This window comes from Diceros bicornis, chromosome 33 (assembly GCF_020826845.1).
Source record: "Diceros bicornis minor isolate mBicDic1 chromosome 33, mDicBic1.mat.cur, whole genome shotgun sequence".
NCBI lineage: Eukaryota > Metazoa > Chordata > Mammalia > Perissodactyla > Rhinocerotidae > Diceros > Diceros bicornis.
In genome coordinates, this window is record NC_080772.1 from 6,660,562 (window position 1) to 6,682,460 (window position 21,899).

The following is a 21,899-nucleotide window of genomic DNA, read 5'->3' on the forward strand; positions in this document are numbered from 1 at the left end:
ACTTGCTAGTTACTACAGTACTCACAACTTCCCTCAAGATGCCTTCTGTAAACTTCTAGTTTAGGAAGAAGATTCCCTGTTATTTTACTTTGCTGATAATCCTCAAGGATAAGAAGATGACTAGAGAAATAAGACATATTGAATAAATTTTCTGGACTCCAGTATTACAAAGCTTCCTAGGTTTGGTGAAGTTTCTCTGACAGAGCAGGTAGAAAGGTCTTCAAACATCCTCATAAATGTTGTGGTTTAAAAAAAATTACTCTCTCAAAGCTGTCTGAACTGGTCTTTATCATATAAGATGTTCAGATAATAAATCTCTTTCCATTATTTCTTTTCCCTGCTCTTTAATTAGGACTGCTTAGAAGATTTCATTACTATGTAAGTAGAATGAACAACACAAAATTTTAAGTGTTTATGCAAGATTTAAAATCAACTCCCAAAATTGACTGTCAATTTATCTACTTTCACCAACTACATTCTGAAGGAAATATTGATAAGCAAAGAAAATAACTGCAATGGAGAAAAAAAATAAGCAGTAACAAAACTAACCGATTAGACTTCTGTAAATAATCAAATGTGACAGATTCCAGACTAGACTAAAGTGAAGTCTAACATTTCTCAAACTCAAGGCAACACTAACCCAAATTCTTGTTCTATAAGGATTGACTGTGTACTTACTAAGTGTCAGGAACTGTCGTAAGGTATTTTGGATAGAGCAGTAAGGAAGATAGACTAGAGGCCTGCCTTCTTGGAGCTTATACTCTAAGAGAGGAAATTGTATAAAAAACATGTAATTGTTCAAATATAGTTATGACACAGGGGAAGTACAGCATGCTAAGAGAAAATAAACCTGATCTGATCAAGACTCCAAGATCAGAGAAAGCTGGTCTGTGGAAATGATATTTCTTAAAATCCGCTGGCAGCCAAACACAAAGATATAGGAGTGAAAACAGTCTCCAGTGGCCCCATGCTACCTAACTTCAACAGGTTATCTCCCGTCTCTCATGAGCATAATCGTATTATTCATGAGAATAATCTTATTATACCCAATTTCTCTCACAGCCAGATTTACTCAGGCAAGCCCAGCTGTAATCCATCTACCTTAGGGCTGCCTCCCAATAAGTAACCAGGTCATCAAGATGATTTCTAAACACACTCATCTTAAGAAGTACATAGGGATATCAAGAAATATTCACCGAAGAATAATTAAATAAGTATTTAACAGCCTCTCATTGTCTAAAAGGACTATACTATTTCAGGTATCAAAATCAAAGAAAGGAAAATATTTTTAATAAGTAAGAATATTATCTTTAGTTAGGATAAGGTGTCCTAAAAGTTAAACTCTATGAGCTACTACTACAGTTTAAAACATTAGCAAAAGCTACACATAAATTAGGGGAAAGAAGATGTTTCTATATTCACAAGACATCAAAAACTATTTTTTTAATTTCTACATGAATAGTATAAGGGATGTCCACTGAATTTTATTTCAGTTTGGGTTCAAGAAGGTTTAAGGATCAGTCCTGGAAAGCAAACAAACAAGGCTCAAGTATAAAAGAAATGCTTCTTTTATTATTTTGATAAAATAAAAAAGTAATACTATTACCCTCTTCATCACAGCAACTATACTCCCAGAAAAATGACTTCTCCTTGTATGACAAAACTCTATTTGCTGAATCCAATGCAGCTTTTGAGGATAACATCGGCAACAGACTTTATAAAAAACAGGATCAAATGTAAAACCATTCAATGTGGCCTGACTACAGTAGAAATATTAGCAATATTTTTTAAAAATCAAGTGATTTGCAGGAGCAAAGAAAGAAAACAGATTATCTAAGATAAGAGAATTGGAAGTTCTGGTTTATTCAATCTGAGAAACAGTTATAAAGAAATCTGGAGGGGCCAGTCCCGTGGCATAGTGGTTAAGTGTGCACACTCCGCTGCTGGCGGCCCGGATTCAGATCCCGTGTGCGCGCCGAGGCACCGCTTGTCAGGCCATGGTGTGGCGGCGTCCCACATAAAGTAGAGGAAGATGGGCACAGATGTTAGCTCAGGGCCAGTCTTCCTCAGCAAAAAGAGGAGGATTGGCATGGATGTTAGCTCAGGGCTGATCTTCCTCACAAAAAAAAAAAAAAAAGAAAGAAAGAAATCTGGAGATTTTAAAGGAATTATGGGTTCATAAAATTAAATATGAAAAAATAACTAATATATTTGAGTACATCAAAATTAAAAGTTTCTGTATAACAATCTTTATAATACTATCAACAAAGAAACAGTATATGTCTTACTCATAATAGAGGATTATCCAGACTATATATAATAAATTCTCACAAAAACATTACAATAAAGAAAATTTGGCAAATGACAATTCAGATGAAACATATGGCAAACAATGATAAAAGGAAAATTGCTCTTCTCATTAATTACTGGGAGTGTTCACTGATTTTTCCTTTTTCCTTTCCTTATGGAGCTACTAATTAATATTAAAAATGCACAAACAGCCTAGTCCAGCAATTCAATTATTAGAGATTGTGCCTAAAGAAATACTAGAACATGCATGTAAAGATAGATGTATGGGGACATTAAAACAATGTTTGTAATAAGGAAAAATGGAAACAACCTAAATGACCATCAAAAGAAGTATGGTTAAATAAATTATGTTTGATTCATTCTATGGAGGGTTAAAAAAGAATGACATTGAAGAAGCAGCAAAAGATCAGGAATTCAGAGTTCTGTCTCTAGTAACAGTAGACTGTAACGTAAGGATAATGCAGACCAAGCTTCCTGTGGCATTGGAGATCTAAGAAAGCAGTGAGGAGTCAGGATCTAGCAGGAAACCTAGAGACGTAAGTTAGACAACTGGGAATGCTTTGCCCTAGAGACAACTGCTGATGCCTGAAGAGGACCCCAAAACTAAGAATAAGATCAGCAATCCTTCTGATATTCCCATGGAGCTAGGAAATAAAAAACTGGAGACCAGGGGCTGGCCCGGCGGCATAGTGGTTAGGTTTTTGTGCTCCACTTCAGTGGCCTGGAGTCTGTTTGGATCCCAGGTGCAGACCTACACACTGCTCAGCAAGCCATGCTGTGGCGGCGTCCCACATACAAAAATAGAGGAAGATGAGCACAGATGTTAGCTTAGGGACAATCTTCCTTAGGCAAAAAGAGGAAGATTGGCAACAGATGTTAGCTCAGGGCCAATCTTTCTCAAGCAAAAAAAAAAAAATTGGAGACCAGTGCCAGCCAAGGGAAATGACAATGGAACATACTATGCACTACTACTCCAAAAAGCTATAGCCTAGGAATAAGAGTCTACAAAAGTAGACTGGCCATCACAAGGACTGGAGGACCAACTTGCAATCACCTAAATCTCTGACCTTGGACTAAGGTGATCTAAGATTGTAACTGCCCCTACCACATGCCAGAAGCAAACAAATTTTCTCTAGAAGAAAATGTCATCCTGGGCTTCATATTTCTTTGGTTTTTCTTATCAAATATAATCAGGCACATGAAAAGACAAGACTATGCGAATTAAAACTATAAGAAACAAGAAATATACACAGGCACACCAGCATAGATAACAGAGTTAAGAGATATAGACTTATTACTATATGCTTAACGTGATTAAAGAGATGATGAATAAGATGAATATCTTGGGAGACAATCTGAAACTAAACAAAAGAACCAAATTGAAATTATAGAGCTAAAAAATAAAGAACAAAAATAACAAATCAATAAATGGGTTTACTCACAGCTGAAAAAAGAATTAGTCTGAACTGTTAGGTCAAAACAAAATATCTAGGGCTGGCCTTGTGGCCTAGTGTTTAAGTTCAGCGTGTTCCGTTTTGGTGGCCCAGGTTCGGCTCCTGGGCACGGACCTACACCACCCGTCGGCGGTCATGCTGTGGCAGCGGCCCACATACAAAATAGACGAAGACTGGCACAGATGTTAGCTCAGGGCAAATCTTCCTCAGAAAAAAAAAGAAAATATAAGAACGAAGCACAGATAGATATAATGACCGAAAATACAGGAAACAAGGGTAAATGGAAAAGATGAAGTAAAAGGTCTAATACATGTGTAATTGGAATCAATGAAAGAGAAAGTAAAAAGAAGACAAAGACAAGATTTGAAGAGAAGCTGATTGGGAATTTTCCCAAATGATATTAACTCTTTAAGCCACAGGTTCAAGTAGTACTACAATCCCAACTCAGGAGAAATACAAAGAAAGCTGCACCTTGTCATAATCACAGTAAAACTGCTAAAAACCAAACCAAAGGCAAAGTGCTAAAAGTACATCGCTAAGAGCCTACAATTATACATCAAAAGAAAATATCCTTCAGAAATAAAGGTGATTTAAAGAGATTTTCAAATGACAAAAACTGAATTTGCCACTAAAAGAAAATACTAAAGGAGATTTTAATGTATATTAGACTATAACACATCAAGGATGCATGTATTACTTAAAAGGAAAAAAGCTAATAGGGGGACAGACTAATAAATAATTAAAAATAAAATAACACAATTTTTAAAATAAAAATAACCCAAAAGGCAAAAGCAGAAGAAAAAAAAAGACACAGAATTGAAAGAAAAATAGAAGGAACATCAGAAATGACAGATTTAAAGACAAATAGTAATTACCTTAAATAAGTGGACTAAATGTTCCAATTAAAAGATTTCTCAACTTATTTTGAAGCCATCATATCCCTGATGCTAAAACTTGACAAATACATAACAAATGAAAAATATATACAAACAAGTCAATATAATTCAGTTTGCCAATATGTTAAACTAAATCCATGGGGCCGGACCCGTGGCATAGCGGTTAAGTGTGCGCGCTCCGCTGCTGGCGGCCCAGAGTTCGGATCCCAGTCGTGCACCGACACACCGCTTGTCAGGCCATGCTGTGGCGGTGTCCCATATAGAGTGGAGGAAGATCGGCACGGATGTTAGCTCAGGGCCAGTCTTCCCTCAGCAAAAAGAGGAGGATTGGCATGGATGTTAGCTCAGGGCTGATCTTCCTCGTACACACACACACACACACACACACACACACAAACACACAATAAATAAATAAATATTAAAAATAAAAAAACTAAATCCAGAAATACATAAAAAAAAAAAAGACAATATATTATGATAACATTGAGTTTATCCCAAGAATCCAAGGATGGTTCAATATTAGAAGTAGAATGTAACTTTCTTAATCTGAGAAAGGGTTTCAGTTAAAAGAAGCAGAATTAAAAAACTACTACAAACATTATAATGCTGGAACGTTGACCAGTTTTTACAGATCAGGAATTAAACAAGGACACTCACTATCAGATCTACTCAGCATTGTACTGGGGTTCCTGTCAGTGCAAAAACACAAGATAAAAAAATTCAGTTCACAGTAATGTAACTGGGATCCAAAATCAAGAGAGAAAAGGAGAGAGTCTGGGAATTAAAAGATGAATTCAATTAGGAAACTATAAAAATGCAATGAATATTGTAAACTTATTTAAAAAGGACAAAGCAAGGCTATACACATTTATCTACCTACACCACACTGTATATACTCTGCCATGCAAGTGAAATAAAACATTTGTACCCATTAAAATGATTATTCATATGTTCTTATGAAAGAACATTTAGAGGGAAAATACCAGCAAAGGAAAGCTAAACTAGAAAAGTGTGTGTTAGTCAAGATAAGTCAACTCTTCTGCTACAAGATGTTTTACCAGAGTACTTGCTAGGGTGGGTGGAAGACAAAGCAGTTATGAATTAAAGAAAATCACCACTGTGGAGGAAAACATTTAGGTTAACCACTCTTCTCAATTCCATCACCTTCTTTTGGTTATAAATCTAATTTAATGCAGTGTTCCAGGAACTTTGTTATTAAATTAGACCTAAAAAATAAGTATTAGTAAAGTCTTTTAAGATTTCATATTTTCCTGGGCCGGCCCTGTGGCTTAGCAGTTAAGTGCTCGTGCGCCACTGCTGGCGGCCCGGGTTCGGATCCCGGGGGTGCACCGACGCACCGCTTCTCTGGCCATGCTGAGGCCGCATCCCACATACAGCAACTAGAAGAATGTGCGAATATGACATACAACTATCTGCTGGGGCTTTGGGGGAAAAAATAAATAAATAAAAATTATAAAAAAAAAAAAAAGATTTCATATTTTCCTTCCGTCTTTCATAAATTTCATTTGTTTTTTATTCCTTTTAGTTTTTTGAGGGGGGAGCAGGAGGTATTCAAATGTTTAGTACAATGACTGTTTTACCATATTCTTTCAACATGTTTCCCCCAGATGCTCACAGCACTTCCCTGGTTTATCTTTCAGTTGGGCTGGTTTATCTTTCAGTTGGCATCTAAAGTAGCCTCGGCTCACTTTATTTTATCAAACCTTAACATTAAGAATATACCTTCTTCTTTATTATGTGAAACACTAATACTGCCTTAAGAATATCGAAGGATGAAGTGAAAACATGGTGCAGAGCAAATTGATACTGCACATAAAATACTTGTAGAGAAAAACTAAAAATTCCTTTTCCTGAGAGAAGTTTCAAGAAAATAAATACCTGAGCAAGTTCTTTCTGTTCATTCACCAGTCGGCCACAGCTAGCAATCATCTGGTCCAGGGCATAGAGCCGATCTTCAAGCCCTTTGATGGCTTTCATATTCTGATTATCAAGTTTGGCAATAGTTTGACGGCACTCTGCTATAAATGGTCGAATAATCCTTGGATCAAGCTAAATGTCAAGAAAACACATATGAATGAAATTTTCATTAAGTAGTTTAAAATATATTTCACACTACTTTGATACACAGCTTCAGAGAAAAAAAGTAATAGAGAAAAAAAAAAAAAAGCAAAAGCATTGGAAATCTAAGTTATATTTCCCCAAGAAGGTCAAGAACAGATTATGTTAATAAAACACCATTATTACTGATTATATGGGAATACATAATTAATATAGTTCCAGGAATTACACCTTTAAATCAACGCCACAATTTATTCAATTCTCAATATCCCACAGAAAATATTATTTCCAAGGTCTTATGAAATAAAGCAGCGTTAAAACACATTCTTTGGTCATTAATTGTCTTATCAATCTAACTTCCCTCTAAAACACATTAACATCTTCAAACTTACCTTCCTTGTGGAGATATCTTTATTCTATCTCTAGTTCCTCAAGGAATCTGCTTGTTAGCTACACTTACTTACTCTTCAATCTCTCCTGTTTCCTGGCTTTAATTCTACAAATTTTCTGGAATTCACAGAAACTAAAAAATTTCCCTCAACATTGCTCCCATTTTCCTTGAAAGTATACTTTATACTGGCAGTCTTTCTGTACACACTTTCCAAAAAAACCATTCGGCCTAAGATCACTAATGACTGCGCTCTACCTGAGGTTCTTTTTTGTTTAGCACTGAAGACAACCTTTTCCAAGCTCTACAGCATTACCTCTGCTGGTTTCTTCACAGTATCTTCTTTGGCTCTTTTTCCTGTCTAATCCATAAATATAGATGATTTAGAAGGACACTGTGCTTAGCCCATTTTTGCTATTCCTTTATATAATTTCAGCATTAAGCATAACTTCTATGCAGATAACTCCCAACCCTTTTCAATTCTTGATCCTTCTCACATATTTTCAGTCTGTTTCTGACTGCTTGCTAATATCTCCATGAGGACATCAACCATGATATCTTCTATTACTAACTCATTATAGTTGAAAACCCTTTGAATAGCAGTGGAGCATTGTCTGATACAATGCCAGAAGGAGAGGGGATGGTGTAAAAAAGACTAAGCAAGATTCCACTCTGCTGTACACAGGGTTGCTAGGAGTCAGAATCGACTTGACAGCACTAACAACAAATAGTTATCTCCTTTTGAAATCCTTAAATGGCTTCCTTCTGCACACATCATCCAAAAAACACAGTAAAGGCTTCAGTGATCTGATACCAGTAAATCCTTCCAGGCCTACCTTCTTTTCAAACTGAATGAATTGCCTATTACATCCAGACAAACCCTGTGTTCTTCTAGCTCTGATCCTTGTTCACACTGATTGTTCTGCCTACCTGTTTAAGCCCATCTCTGCCTCTATGTAACGGTTCTAGTCAAATAACTACCTCCTTCATGACGCCTTCCCTGATCTCTACAATCTCTACAAATGGTAAATTATTTAATTTACATACAGTGTCTGGTACACAGAGAACATACAAAAGCAGTTAAAACTGAACTACTCTGTTGTTATTATCAAGAATCCAGTGCAGTTAATAAGACGCTGCATTTCTAATACCATGAAAAAAGTTAATAGTGCCATTATTTAAATATAAGAGAGACTTGCTTTCGCACAATATTAACTATAACTTGTGCATATGTGAATATTTTCTCACTTTTCTCAATGTTGTGGTAACTCAATCCAATGTGCACATATTTCCAATCCAAAGTGTTATACAAACCAAAGACTAGCTATCAATCATTAACATGATAAAAGGTCAAAAAAGACGACTAAAATAGATTCAAATTTTCAACTTGTGCAAAATTATAACTATACATAAACTTAACACAGTAATAATTCAAAGAAGAAAAAACAAACCCAAAACCAGGTCTCATTATTATGATGTTTCTGTATTTCATAATTCACTGAAAGTATAATACAACTACACTGAGCATGGAAGAATATTTTGTTACTCACTAAATACAGGTTACACAACTTGACCTAAAATCTTGTTCTACTTAATATTTTATTCCCTTTGTCCATAGGTAGTGAAAATTAAAATTTCCAAGTAAAGTCTCTGAAGACATTTTTTAAATTATGTATTTTAAACCACAGAATTATATTAATAATCATTTAGCAAATTTTCAATAATTAAACAGTGCTACACTTGTTTTTTACTCTTGGGCTCTTTCCTTGACATCTACAAAGATTAACACTATTGTTGACTTAGAGGAGAACAAACTATAAAAAGTTTCTCACCCTCTCCATTCTTCCCACTCCAGCTCTAAACCTGTCCCCACTGCATAGAACAAACAATAATATTCCAATAAGATCACAAATCTCCTGGATGAAACATGAAGATGAGATTCAATAAATTATGCTAGCATTATTCTGGACAGCTTAGAAATGAGCTAAATGTACATGTTTCTAATTATTAATCATCAGATATACAAAGCAGTTTGTCTTTTGTAGTATAATTTGAAATAGAACATCCAAGAGTTGTTCTAACATGAACACACTGCAATCTAAGAAAATATGTGAGTATACAGAAATGCAGCAACAAGTCTAAATTTTTCTTGATATATGAGAGGAAGAACTAAATAGTTCATGAAATTAGCATCAATCCACACAAATACTATAAAACAGGGGATTCAAATGACTTATTATGGATGACAGAGGTAATAAATGAATGACAGTGCCAGGATTTGAGTGCTCATGATTCCAAATCTTAAGCAAGTTCTATAATACTTATGTCTTGACTAATTTCTTGAAAGAGATATTTGACTTTGGCAGTTGGAAACACGTTACAAATACTGCTAAAATTGGGATTAGTCTGTAAAAATGATAGCTTTAATCAGAATTTGCTTTTATACAAGAACATCAACATCAAAACGGGGCACATTTTTTAATTACTACATTGGCAAACAGCACTACTGCTATCAGATAATCAAGCAAGTAGCTGTAATAAATGTGAGACAAAAAGAAGGCATCTCTGACGAGAAAGATAAATCCCATACTCAGTTCAATCAATCTTTAGAAATGCCACTAGTAGTATCAAGAATAAAACTACCTGGAGAGGAGAAGAATACTCATCTAATAAAAACATCATGGCAAAGAGCTATTTATTATGTGGTATATCCCATTAGCAGAACATCCTGTTATTGTGTAAAATACAAGCAAAAACACATGAATTCTTCAAAATGAATTTGTGTTGCTTTTGAGTAAATACTATTTTTTTAATCTAATGTCATGTGCAACTGATGACAGTGCTATATTATAGGTTGTATTTTAAGTCATGTTAACTAATTTTATAACAAATGAAAGTTTACATTTTGCTTTCCCAATATAATGGCCATGTAAAATATCACAAAGACTTTAGATATTGTTGTTGTCCTATGAAAGTAACCATCCACCTCTGAGAAGTCAACAATGTGATCCCCTAATAATAATACTATAGCTAACTTCTGTTTTCTATAGTTATAAATTCTTGTGAATTTTCATTAGGCCAGAAAAGGATCACTGTTTATTCCCTCTTGTCATATAAAGTGAATAAAACTTAAGGCTCTGCTAGATTTCATTTAAATACGCAAACACAAAGCCAATTTCCAGTCCTTTAAAAAAGCAGTTCTCAGAGTTGACAGCCTTATTCTTAGACTCATGAGAAATTATCAAAAAAAAAATGCACTTCAATCATTCTATTCACAATCATGTGGCTGATTTTCCACAATCACAGAGGGAGTTTTTAGGCTACTAAAATGTCAATAGTTTAAACAGGAACACCAGGAGTCGGCACCATAGCATAATTGTTAAAGCCAGCGCACTCCGCTTCAGCAGCCCAGGTTCACGGGTTTGGATCCTGGGAGCAGACCTACACCACTTGTCAAGCCATGCTGGGGTGGCAACCCACATACAAAATAGAGGAAGACTGGCACAGATGTTAGCTCAAAGCGAATCTTCTTCACCAAAAAGATAAATATATACATAAATAAATAAATAAATACACAAGAACAGTAGTTTTCATTCATATTTGGCAGTAATCATTGCATAATATATTACATACTTTCCTGCCCTGGCAAATTTCTTTCTCTGATAACAAATAATAAATGGGCAAAATGAAATGCCTACTCTAAAGGAAGTCATCCAGGAAATGGATATTGAAAGAATTAAGAAGAAACCCAGAATTTATTTTTACAAGTTTTCCATTTTATTGTCCTACAACTTAAACAAGAAAAGCATGTGTTATTTTCCAGGCATCCCAGACAATGTGCTGCCTTTCTCTCAATAATCAATTAAAGATCAAGTCTCTTTTCCAATCGAGTGCCCTTTTAGAAAAGTTTATTCTGCCCATTATCTTGAGACAATAGCAGCCTTCAAAATACTGTTTCATCTCTCTGCATCACTGACACATGTGCCCCATCAACTTCCTTTCTGGCTTCAAAGATTTTCTATCAGTTTATGGATCAGATTTGAAGATGTATTTATTCCCCAGGTTTAAAAGTTTTTGTAAGTGTATTTGGGGGAGAACTTCATCCAAAAAACAAGCTCACTATAATTACAAAATACAACTAAAAACACAATGCCTAAGTCTTGAATTTTAAAATATCTCAGGCAGATGCAGTATTTAAAATTTCTTCTTTTAAATGTCAAAAAGAGGGGTCAGCCTGGTGGTGTAGCGGTTAAGTGCACACACTCCACTGCGGCGGCCCAGGGTTCACAGGTTCGGATCCCGGGCGCACACCGACGAACCGCTTGTCCAGCCATGCTGTGGAGGTGCCCCACATAAAGTAGAGGAAGAGGGGCACAGATGTTAGCCCAGGGCCAATCTTCCTCAGCAAAAAAGGAGGATTGGCATCAGATGTTAGCTCAGGGCTGACCTTCTTCACAAAAAAATAAAATAAAATAAATGTCAAAAAGAGATTCCCTCTAGGGACATGGTGGTTAGAAGGAGGCACATGGGAATTTTCTGGGAGATGGAAATGTTCTATATCTTCTTTTGGGTGGTAGTTACTCTATGAATTAACCACTCAAGACTTGTATATTTCACTGAATGTAAATCATCTCAGTGTAAAAAAAATTTTTTTTAACTGTAAAGTAAAAACAAAATTATATCTTTAATATTTTTCAAAAAAAAACCTTGAAAGCACTATAGCATTTGTAAATGTGAACATCTTACCCATGATTAAATTAATGTAAGAAAAAGGGTAGGCTAGAAGTGGCCAAATATTGTCATTTTGCCTATTTACTTATATTTAGAGAGCGCCCAGAACTGAAGGCACAGGAATGAAAAATAACAAGACTGTTCAAGTTTTACCTAGCAGATGAAAGAGTCTAACTGTAGTAACAAATTAAAGAATAGGAGATAATAAAACACCCAAGCAATATTACAGAGTCAGGAAAAAAAATACTTCAAAGTACTACTACCACCAAAACTATCACTGTTTGAGTAGACGCTTCAAGGATATGCATTGCAGTAGAAATTTTACCTATATTATAAACCTTCACAAATTTATTATCAATTCATAAATAAGGTTACAAATTAAATGATTTGATTTGTCCAAGGTCATAAATTTGCTTACGAAGTTTCAATCCAAGGTTCATTATTTCTACTATAACATAACGCCCATTCTCTCATTAATAAAATGTTTAGTAAAAAGAACATAATTTCAAGTAGTTAAAATGACAGAAGAAATACCAAATTAATATTACTTACCCTGCTCATGGAATCAAAGCACTTCCTGACCAATGATTCCACATCATTTGGTCTATCTTGAACATTTATCCAGTCTAACAAAGAAACATTAAAAAAAGGTAGATCACCGTCTTTAGCATCTACTGAAGTTTCATCGGACTGGACAGTACTTTGACAAGATTCCCTAATTTCTTTTTTACTTTCAGCATCTGTGGTATCTGAGGATACATGTTCCACTGACTTGTGAAATGAGGTTAACAAGGATTTGTTAGTTGTTCTAGGCATATCAGGAGAGAGCACCAGTTCAGTGGAGGTTTTCATCTCGGCCTTTTCTGAGCCTTCATGTTCAGGTAAAGAATCCAGTCTTCCCAAACATTCCCTGTAACTATGTCTGGTTAGGCACTCCAACAGCGGAATCTTGGCCATTACTGAAACCGCAGTTCCTAAACTTAAAATACAAAAGATCTGTTAGTAAAATAATGGTTCTGCTCCAGTTAGAGATTAGCATTTTGAAAGAAATAACATTTTATTATTACACACACAATCTTACCACCTCTCTATTACATTATGCATGTATAAAGTAGTTTACGAAGTGTTCTTTAAAAGAAACCTAGTAAGATGGATACAGAAGGATATCATAAACACAGTAATATCCCACTCTAAAGTAAACGTAACAAGTTTATACTAAACAAGTAGACACTGGTTTTTATCAAACCTTAAGGTATAAAAATTCAAATTTACAAAATGATTTACTATATCAGTCCCTTAAAGTTTAACTTTTTGTTTCTAAGTCAATCAAGTATTTTTGATATACTGAAAGCAGAGGATAAAATTAACAATCCTATTAAAGATTAACATTAACTCTTGCATTCATCACACCCTGAAATAGACAGACAGGTAGATGTATGTTGTCAAAAGGCAAGGGGAAAAGGTGAAATTGTGATAATTTGACTTCTGTAAAAACATATGTAAAATGATTCAGGCTCCTACATTAAATTAACGTATTTGAGAGAACTCTCCAAAAAAACAATTTCTTGAAAAGGTTATTATAAAAACTTTTAAAAGCTCTTTCTAGTTTTAATCATTCCTTCCCTTCCTTCCCAAGATTTGTCCCATTGTCAACTTAAGGCCAAAATCTAAATATTCATACCACAAAACAGAGAAACTTGAATTAATAAGGTTCACTTGAATTACAAAAATAGAAAAAAAGAAAAGAGAAAAAGAAAGAATACGCTACACTTCCCTCCAATTGAAGTTAATAAAAAAATATACAAAAACAGAGTAAAAAAATGAACACAAAAAATTGAAAGAATACACACAAAAGGCTACATTCATGCTGAATTATTGCTATATTTTTACATTCTTTATAGCCCTTTTAAAAAAGAACCAGTGGGTAGCAGATGTGCTTATATGCAAAGAACCAGAAAAACATCTAAATGAGAGCTAGAACACAATGGCTTTTTTCCATCTTAGCAAGCCTCTATCATGTGGCAATATTTAAAAAGGAAAATAAAATTTTCCTTGATTGCCTAATGTTTGAAAACGTTTCCATTTCCATTAGATGTGTTATTTTTACATTTTGCCTTTACTTTGTTAGAAAGTTGGTAGCAAGGCAAGGAGGAGGCAAAGACTCTTGGGTTTATAAGTGATTTCAAAAGTATTCTGAGCCTTTTACATACAGAAAACAACACGAGAAGAAGAAACGTGGGCGATCCATAAAATATGTGGTAGATAAAACTGACCATAAATAAAACTGACCATAATTTTCAAATTTTAGAGTCCATAAAAGTCCCAAAAAATGACCCTCAATTATAATAAATATACAGCCTATTAAAGGTATTTTAAACAAACATCTTATTATCCATTTTAATGGCAAACATACTGAGTAAGTTTTAACTTGATGTCTTCTATGGATTGCAGATAATTTGAATAAATACTTTCAAACTTGAAAAGTAGCTTTTGGTATGAATTTGAACAGTCCTCCAGATTGGCCATGATTGCAGCCCAGCCTTGGTGTTGAAGATGTTCATCATGGACCAAACCTTCACAGAAAGAGCAAAGTTTCTTGGCAACTTCATACATTTCCTATATTAAGAAAGAAGAAACTAATGATAAAAGAAGGTAATGTTTCTGTGCACGTTTGCATATGTGTACTTACACATACGCATGAGTGTATTCTAAACACATTTCAAAGAAAGCACTGTTAGAGGAGTGTTTTAGTTTATCGTATTGTTCCTGCTTGTTGTGATAATGAGGAGGAAGAGAAACTCCCAACTCATTGCTGCTGGGAGCATATATTGGTAGAGCATCCATAGAGGGCAATTCAGCAATAACTATCAAAAGTAAAATAGTATCTATCGTTTGGCACAGTGATTCCTCTTCTAGGAATTTATCCTATAAAAGCTGAAACAAAGAACACTAAAAGGTTATTTATTTCAATACTATGAAATGAAATGGAAACAAACTTCAACGTCTATCAAGAAATCATTTACATCTATACAATGGAATTTATATAGGATTATATAAGATGAAATATCTTTACATACAAAGATATGGAAAGATGAATATACAGCATTAAATTTAAAAGGCAGGGTGATGGATTCATAAAGTGAATTTTCTATTTTTATACAATCATATAAAAAATCAATTACAGGTGACCTACAGATCTAAATGTGAGAGATTTTTTAAAAAGATTGTGTGTGTCTGGGGGGGAGGCAGGGGAGATAGCATACCAGATATATTCCAGGGCCTCTACATCGGCTGTTCCTTTCATGTCTTTGAGATAAGCAAACATTTCTTAAATAAGACCCAAGAGAAAGACTATTGATAAACCGGACATTAAACTAAGAATTTCTGTTCATCACAAGACACCATTAGTTGAATGAAAAGGCAAGCCACAGGATGGCAGAAGACATGTTCAACATACAAAACTTGCAACGAAGAGATTATATGAAAATTATATGAAGGCACTTATAAATCAATTAGAAATGTATTAGCAACCCAATACAGAATAATCAAGAAACTAGAAGAGTAACTTCACAAAAAGCATATACAAATGTCTCATAAATGTATGGAAATCTCCTCATTTTGTTAATTATCAAAGAAATACAAATTAAATCACAATGGCCTACCACTACACACACCCATCAGAATGACTAAAATTAAAAGTACCAAGAAAACCAAGTATCAGTGAGTTTGCTGAGCAAGTAGAACAAGGACACACTGCTGGTGGGAATATAAATGGATAAAACCACTTCAAATAATATTAGCAGTATGTAAAGTTGAAAAGAGGCACACTCAAGAGAAATGCAAAAGGTGCATCAAACAGTGTACAAGAATATTCACAGCAGCTTTAGTCCTAACAGTTTAAAATCGAAAACAATCTCAATATCCATCAACAGTGGAATAAACTGTGACATATACAATGGATTACTAAAGGCAATGAATACAAACCAGTAATACATGAATCTCAGAACATAATGCTGAGTAAAAGAGGCTGGGCACAAAAGAAAACAAACTATATGATTCCACTTATTTAGAGTTCTGAAAGAGGCAAAGTAATCTGTAGTTTAGAAGGCAGGATACTGGTTAACTTACATAAGGAAGAGAGATGATTACTGAAAGGGAGAAAGAATGAAGTAGGGCTTCCGGACTGACACCATATTTTAAAATTTGTGTTCACTTTGTGAAAAGGCACTAAAGATTAATGTACAATTATGATTTGTGCATTTTCCAATATGTATATATCTCAACAAATAAAATCTATTATTAATTTTACCAGTGAAAGTAACTGAGTCCAAGGTCACACCACAAGCAACTGCAGTGACCAGATTTAAACTTGAGCAATCTGACTCTAGAGACTACGCTCTTGACTGTTAAATTACAGCACCTCTAATTCCTTATATAATGGATTCTCTGAATTATGTCGCTGTTTTGGTTCTAGTAGCTTTTGCATGTGAAGAGAAGATACATTCCTCTCTCCACCTTTCATTCTTTCTCATAACTTTCTTGCCTATTCCTAGACACTGATCCTTCCACATGAACTTGAAGTCCATTTTACCGAACCAAAACAAAAAAACCCAAAGGTCCCCCTCACCGTCCTAGACAAAAATGTTTCAGCATGGCAATTTTAACTATAATTCATTAAGTTCATCAATATATACATACATATTAAGAATGTGATCATGAATATTAAGAATTATATTAAGAATATGTCTTTTCATTTGTTTATAATTTGTTTTATGTTCTTGAATAGAATTTTACATAAATTTTTTTGTTACTATTGAGATTACAATATATTTTCCATTTCTATTCCAAAGCAGGGCCAACAGAGGGAAATCCAAATAACATTTATCACATATCCAGTCACCTTACCCAAATTCCTTCTAATAGGTTTTTATTAAATTCTCTTGAATTTTCCAAATATGCAATCATATCATCACCCAAAACGGATGTTTTTCACTTCTTTTCCATTAATTTCACCATTTATTTCATTTTCTTATTTTAGTACATTTCCCACAAGCTCCAAAAGAATACTAAATTGATTGTTCCTGATTTATGCAAAACTGGCTCTAGCAATTCACTGATTTGAAAGTTTATTATTTCATATTTGGCCAAGTCTCCATTACACTTATTTTATTTCCATCTAGGGCTATTTTATTTATTAGGAACAGCCGCTGAATTTTAACAAATGCCTCTCCTGGACAATATTAATATGACTCTATATGTTTTTTCCTGTAAAGTATTAATGATTGAGGCAATTAATTATACTAATACATTTCCAAATATTGAACCATTCTTGCATTCTTATAATATATACTCTTTGCTATTAATATATTATTTTTTTGATACTCTTCCGGGTTTTATCTATGAGGAAAAAAGAGAATATTCTGTATTTTCAGAATACAGCATAGTAAATCTAGTTCACAACAGCCCTCTGATTATGAAAGATGTATTAAAATTTCCCTTTTTCAAAATTATTGTGGTAAAATACACTTAAAATTTGCCATTTTAACTCATTTTTAAGTGTACAGTTCAATAGCATTAAGTCATTCGCATTGCTGCACAACCATTACCACCATCCATCTCCAGAATTTTTTCATCAGCCCAAACTAAAATTCTCTATCCATTAAACAATTAACTCAATATTCCCCTCACACTCTAGCCCCTGGTAACCAAAATTCTACTTCCTGTGTCCATGAATTTGACTATTCTAGGTACCTCATATAATTAGGATCATACAATATTTGTCCTTTTGTGTTTGGCTTATTTCACTTAGCATACTATCCTCAAGGTTCATCCATGTTGTAGTTCACATCAGAATCTCCTTCCTGTTTCAGGCTGAATAATATTCCATGTGTGTATATACCATATTTTCTTTATCCATTCATCCGCTGATGGACATTTAGGTTGTTTCCGCCATTTGGCTATAGTAAAACGATGCTGCTATGAACACTGGTGTACACCATTATGTTTCATTAAATTATTTTCATTAAGCCTGTGCTGATAGGCAAATACAGATTTGACTTATCTTTTTCACAAATTAAAGTTTTTATTATTAATTTCACTTTGTTCTGTTTAATGCTTTGTCTACTCTGTCAAATATTAATTTTGCCCTTTTTACTTTTTCTACATTTATCTACTAGTTTTGTGCATATCTTTCTATTTAATACTTCAGCAACTTGTTTTAACTGTATTTATGATGATATAATTGTGTATTTTTAACTATATCATAAAATTTATCTTTTAGTAAGGAAAAAGCTGGCTAAATTAATTAAAAACCAATATATTGGACTGTATTAATCTCATTGTTTTATGTTTAGTATTCACTTTAACTTATTGTTTCTATTATATCCTTTCTACAGTTTTGCTAGACTAATAAAGTTATTATTCATTCCTAGTTCTTCTCTTCTACTCTTTATGCCCTCTCTTTTCTAATTTTGTCTTGATCCTTGCCTGGATGAAACCTTTAGAATTCTGTAACTTCTCACCTTGCATCACTAAATATTGCCAGAATTGTTTATTTCTAGATTAAACCTCTTTCTCACCTATTTCATTTTTCAACCTTTTTAATATAATACATGTTAATATCATGCCTTTGTTTAATCAAGTTTTATTTGTTCTTTTGATTTCTCTCTAATCACTTAAAAATTATATATATCCTATTTGGTTCTCCTTTAGTTTTATATCTAATATTATATTTTTCTATTAGCAAGTAGTCTCTATATTTTTTCAACCAAATCAAAAGTTCATTACTTTCTAAATGGCATGCGATTGTGTAGCCTAAAGTTTTATTAGTTTATCTGCACACTAATATTCTTGCTTTGTTAGTAATCAGAAAACAAATCCTAAAGGGCTCCATTATATAAATTCAGTTTACAAAATTTGCGTTTTTTTAAATAATTTTTCTTCTCAAAAACATTTCTGGACTCTTCAATGCTTATTAAATATGTTCCAGAAAGACGAGGCTCTTCTCTTTTTATGTTGTATCCTATACGGAAAATGGGGTAGTTTAACAAACGTATATACTACATTAAAACAAACTGCTAACAGATTTACTAAAAAGAGCAAATGTTAACACTAAATAATTTATTATTTTTATTAATTTGTTTATTTTTATAAAAGGTAAATACTGTTATTTGGTTGATTCTAACAGATAACAGTTTTTCATGTCTGAAAGCAAAATGTGTCTCACTAACGACAGTTTAGAGCCAATATTACAGAAGAGCACTAGCAAGTCAAAAACCAAAACCAACTGACTGGGAAACAATCCACAGGGATTGCAAGCAGCAATACAAAAATGGATTGGAAAGAAACTTGGTGCTCCTCCAGGACCTAAATGTGGATATGGGAAATGAATCAAACTTTTAGAGTTATTTAAGCTCTCTTTGTCTACGTCTACTCTAACACAGGTACTTTATTGATAAAAGCAATGTTCAAAAGTCATTACCTGCATACCATCATCTAGAAAAGAAGTTGAACAAATCATGTTTAAGATAGCTGTTCCACTCTAGGATCTTGTAACTGTTTGCAAATGTAGAACGACTAACAATTTATGGGCCTGAAACAAAAACCAGACATACTAACCACAAAATATTTCTTCAAAAAAGTTTGTTATTTTTCATGTTTTGGGCATGCTTCCTCTGTAATTTATACTATACTGCTATTTAGATTTGAATGCTTTTAGGAGCAATCAATTCTTTAGATCGTTCACTGATGCCAAATAAGCTAAAAGTTCATGAAAATATTACCAAGTATATGAATAAGACATCATTTTGTTAAATACACCAAATTTTAATTTTAAGTTGTACTAGACATAAATAAGTATTATATCCTCAAAAAATAACTGTTTATATCTTACCACTGCAAGTTGTGTCCTTGAAGCAACAGTGTGAAAAACTGCAGGCATCATAAGAGACTCTTCAACTTTTATTTCCATGTCATTTTCTGTTGAAAAGGTAGTTTTAGGAATAGCAGGTGGACGATCACATAAGATCATTTCTTTGTTAAAAAGAAAAATTGGATTTGTGTCCTATAGAAGTAAAAATGCAAAAAAAACCTGAAAATGTTACAAATACTGAATATGCACATTGCCCTCAAGATATAAAGCAAATAAACCTTACTTCCAACTGCTGAGTTCCCACTTCCCTCTCTGATGTGAGTTGGAGCACATTGATATGAAAGGACTCCTGGACACCTACCGTCCCAGCACTGTAGGTGCACACTCTTCGATCTGCTGCCATGCATTCTCCTCCATTGACCACCAGGACCTGGTGCTGAATAGCAATCTTGTATTTGCTATGAATGGCATGCTTAAGGTCTGCCACACTTTTAAAAAGTAAAGGCAAAAAAGTCAGTTATTTACATTTGCCCAACGACAAACTTTTTTATTATCAAAGTAGCACTATATAAAAATATCTAATAGAGAAATGAATTTCACTCAAAAATATTCCCCGAAAAAGCAGTAAAAAATGTAAGCTTTTTGTTTTTGGAATTGGATACCATAATCAACTGGTGGATCTTAGGTGAATAAATCACCCATGTGCCACAGCTAAAAGTAAGTCTATGAAGCATAGGCAGTAGACACATTTATTTTTGTGCTTTTTATATAACACAGCAAAGGAATATGCTCAAATTAGCATCAGGTCTGTTAAAATCCTCAGAACACAGGATGTGTGTTAAAATTTCCACATCACATTACACAAAAATACATAAGTCTAAACCATATAAAAATTGCTTCCTTTTCCCATCTTTCAAAAAAATCGTTCCTTTACAGGTAAAATCATATTTTATAAAAATTAGAACTTTTTAAAAAGAAAATAATTTCAAAATTCCATTTTTAAAACTAATATTATTTATTGCACAAACTATTTATAATGTTTTCAGTGGCAGACTTAATTGTTCTATATTGCTATCAAGTCTTTGCTATTATGACCATTATAAAAATATAAGCAGGTTTGGAAATATTTGCTACTTCTCTTTCTTTCTTGTGTGGCCTCAAAATACACCCGCTTTCCCCGGAGACTTCTCGCCACTTTTCACAAATATAAGACGGCATTCGTCAAATATCCGAAACCCCTGCAAAGCTGGAGAATTATGAGACATACGAGTCTCTCTAATTTGGCTATAAATATTAAACTGATTTTATTCTATCATTAACAAACAAAACAAACACTATTAACTTTACTCATACAAGAGAATAAAAACAAATGACCAAAAAACATGGGACTGATATATGCTGCTCTATCTAGCTAGCAATAATTCCCTGACCAACGTCCTATGAAACTTGGAAGAGCAATCAGCTATGAAAACTTACTCCTATTTGACAGCTTTAGTTTGAAATCAGTTTGTCTATTTGTGGTTCAGTTCGTTTATTGTGAATAATATATTCAAGCAAACACAATAAAGCACAACGTAACGAATTCAACTTTAGCATTTTAGAGGAAGATGACAATTGTATATGTAATATGCTAGGATAAAAGACTTAAGACTTGCCATATTGTTACTCTTATTTAACAAAGGAATAGCTTTCTCAAAATCAAATAGTTCGTTAACTTTGTACACGCACAAAAGGCAAAACTGATAAGAATAAATGAAATATGGCTCACGTTTGCACTGTAAGTTCAGTGTCAAATGTCAGGGTAGTTCCAGTGTTAACCAGAAATACGTATAACTTCATGATGATTTCTCTGGATTCTGTGAGCTTATACCTCACACTCTGATACGGTTACTAAAAGAAATAGACAAGAAAAGTGGTTAATTTTACAAACACAACTACAAATACAAATACCTCACATAAGCACAGCACAGTTATACTACACAAACAACAAAAAACCAAAATAGGTTTTGATGTCTAGGATGGTTAACTGGACAATTTGGTAAACTTGGTCTTAAAAAAAATAAATAGTAATGAGACTAGTGAAAACCATAACTGTTCTACCATGAAAAAATAATGTTTTAAGGAAGAAAGAGGCCAGCAGTTAGAACAAAAGTTATGCGTGCATTTCACAG

The 21,899-nt window shown here is 33.7% G+C and overlaps 1 protein-coding gene across 3 annotated transcripts in view; it reads right to left on the minus strand.

Annotated features, from left to right (window-relative positions):
- RB1CC1 (RB1 inducible coiled-coil 1) overlaps positions 1-21,899 on the minus strand; it is a 94,569-nt gene that overhangs the window by 46,389 nt on the left and 26,281 nt on the right. For all 3 annotated transcript variants that reach the window (XM_058528694.1, XM_058528691.1, XM_058528692.1), the window contains 6 exons: positions 21,497-21,618; positions 20,090-20,216; positions 19,750-19,920; positions 14,272-14,474; positions 12,411-12,837; positions 6,560-6,730 (listed from right to left, as the gene is read on the minus strand). In XM_058528694.1, coding sequence (XP_058384677.1) covers positions 6,560-6,730; positions 12,411-12,837; positions 14,272-14,474; positions 19,750-19,920; positions 20,090-20,216; positions 21,497-21,567 — 1,170 coding nt within the window. In that variant the 5' untranslated portion in view covers positions 21,568-21,618. The remainder of the gene's footprint in view (positions 1-6,559; positions 6,731-12,410; positions 12,838-14,271; positions 14,475-19,749; positions 19,921-20,089; positions 20,217-21,496; positions 21,619-21,899) is intronic.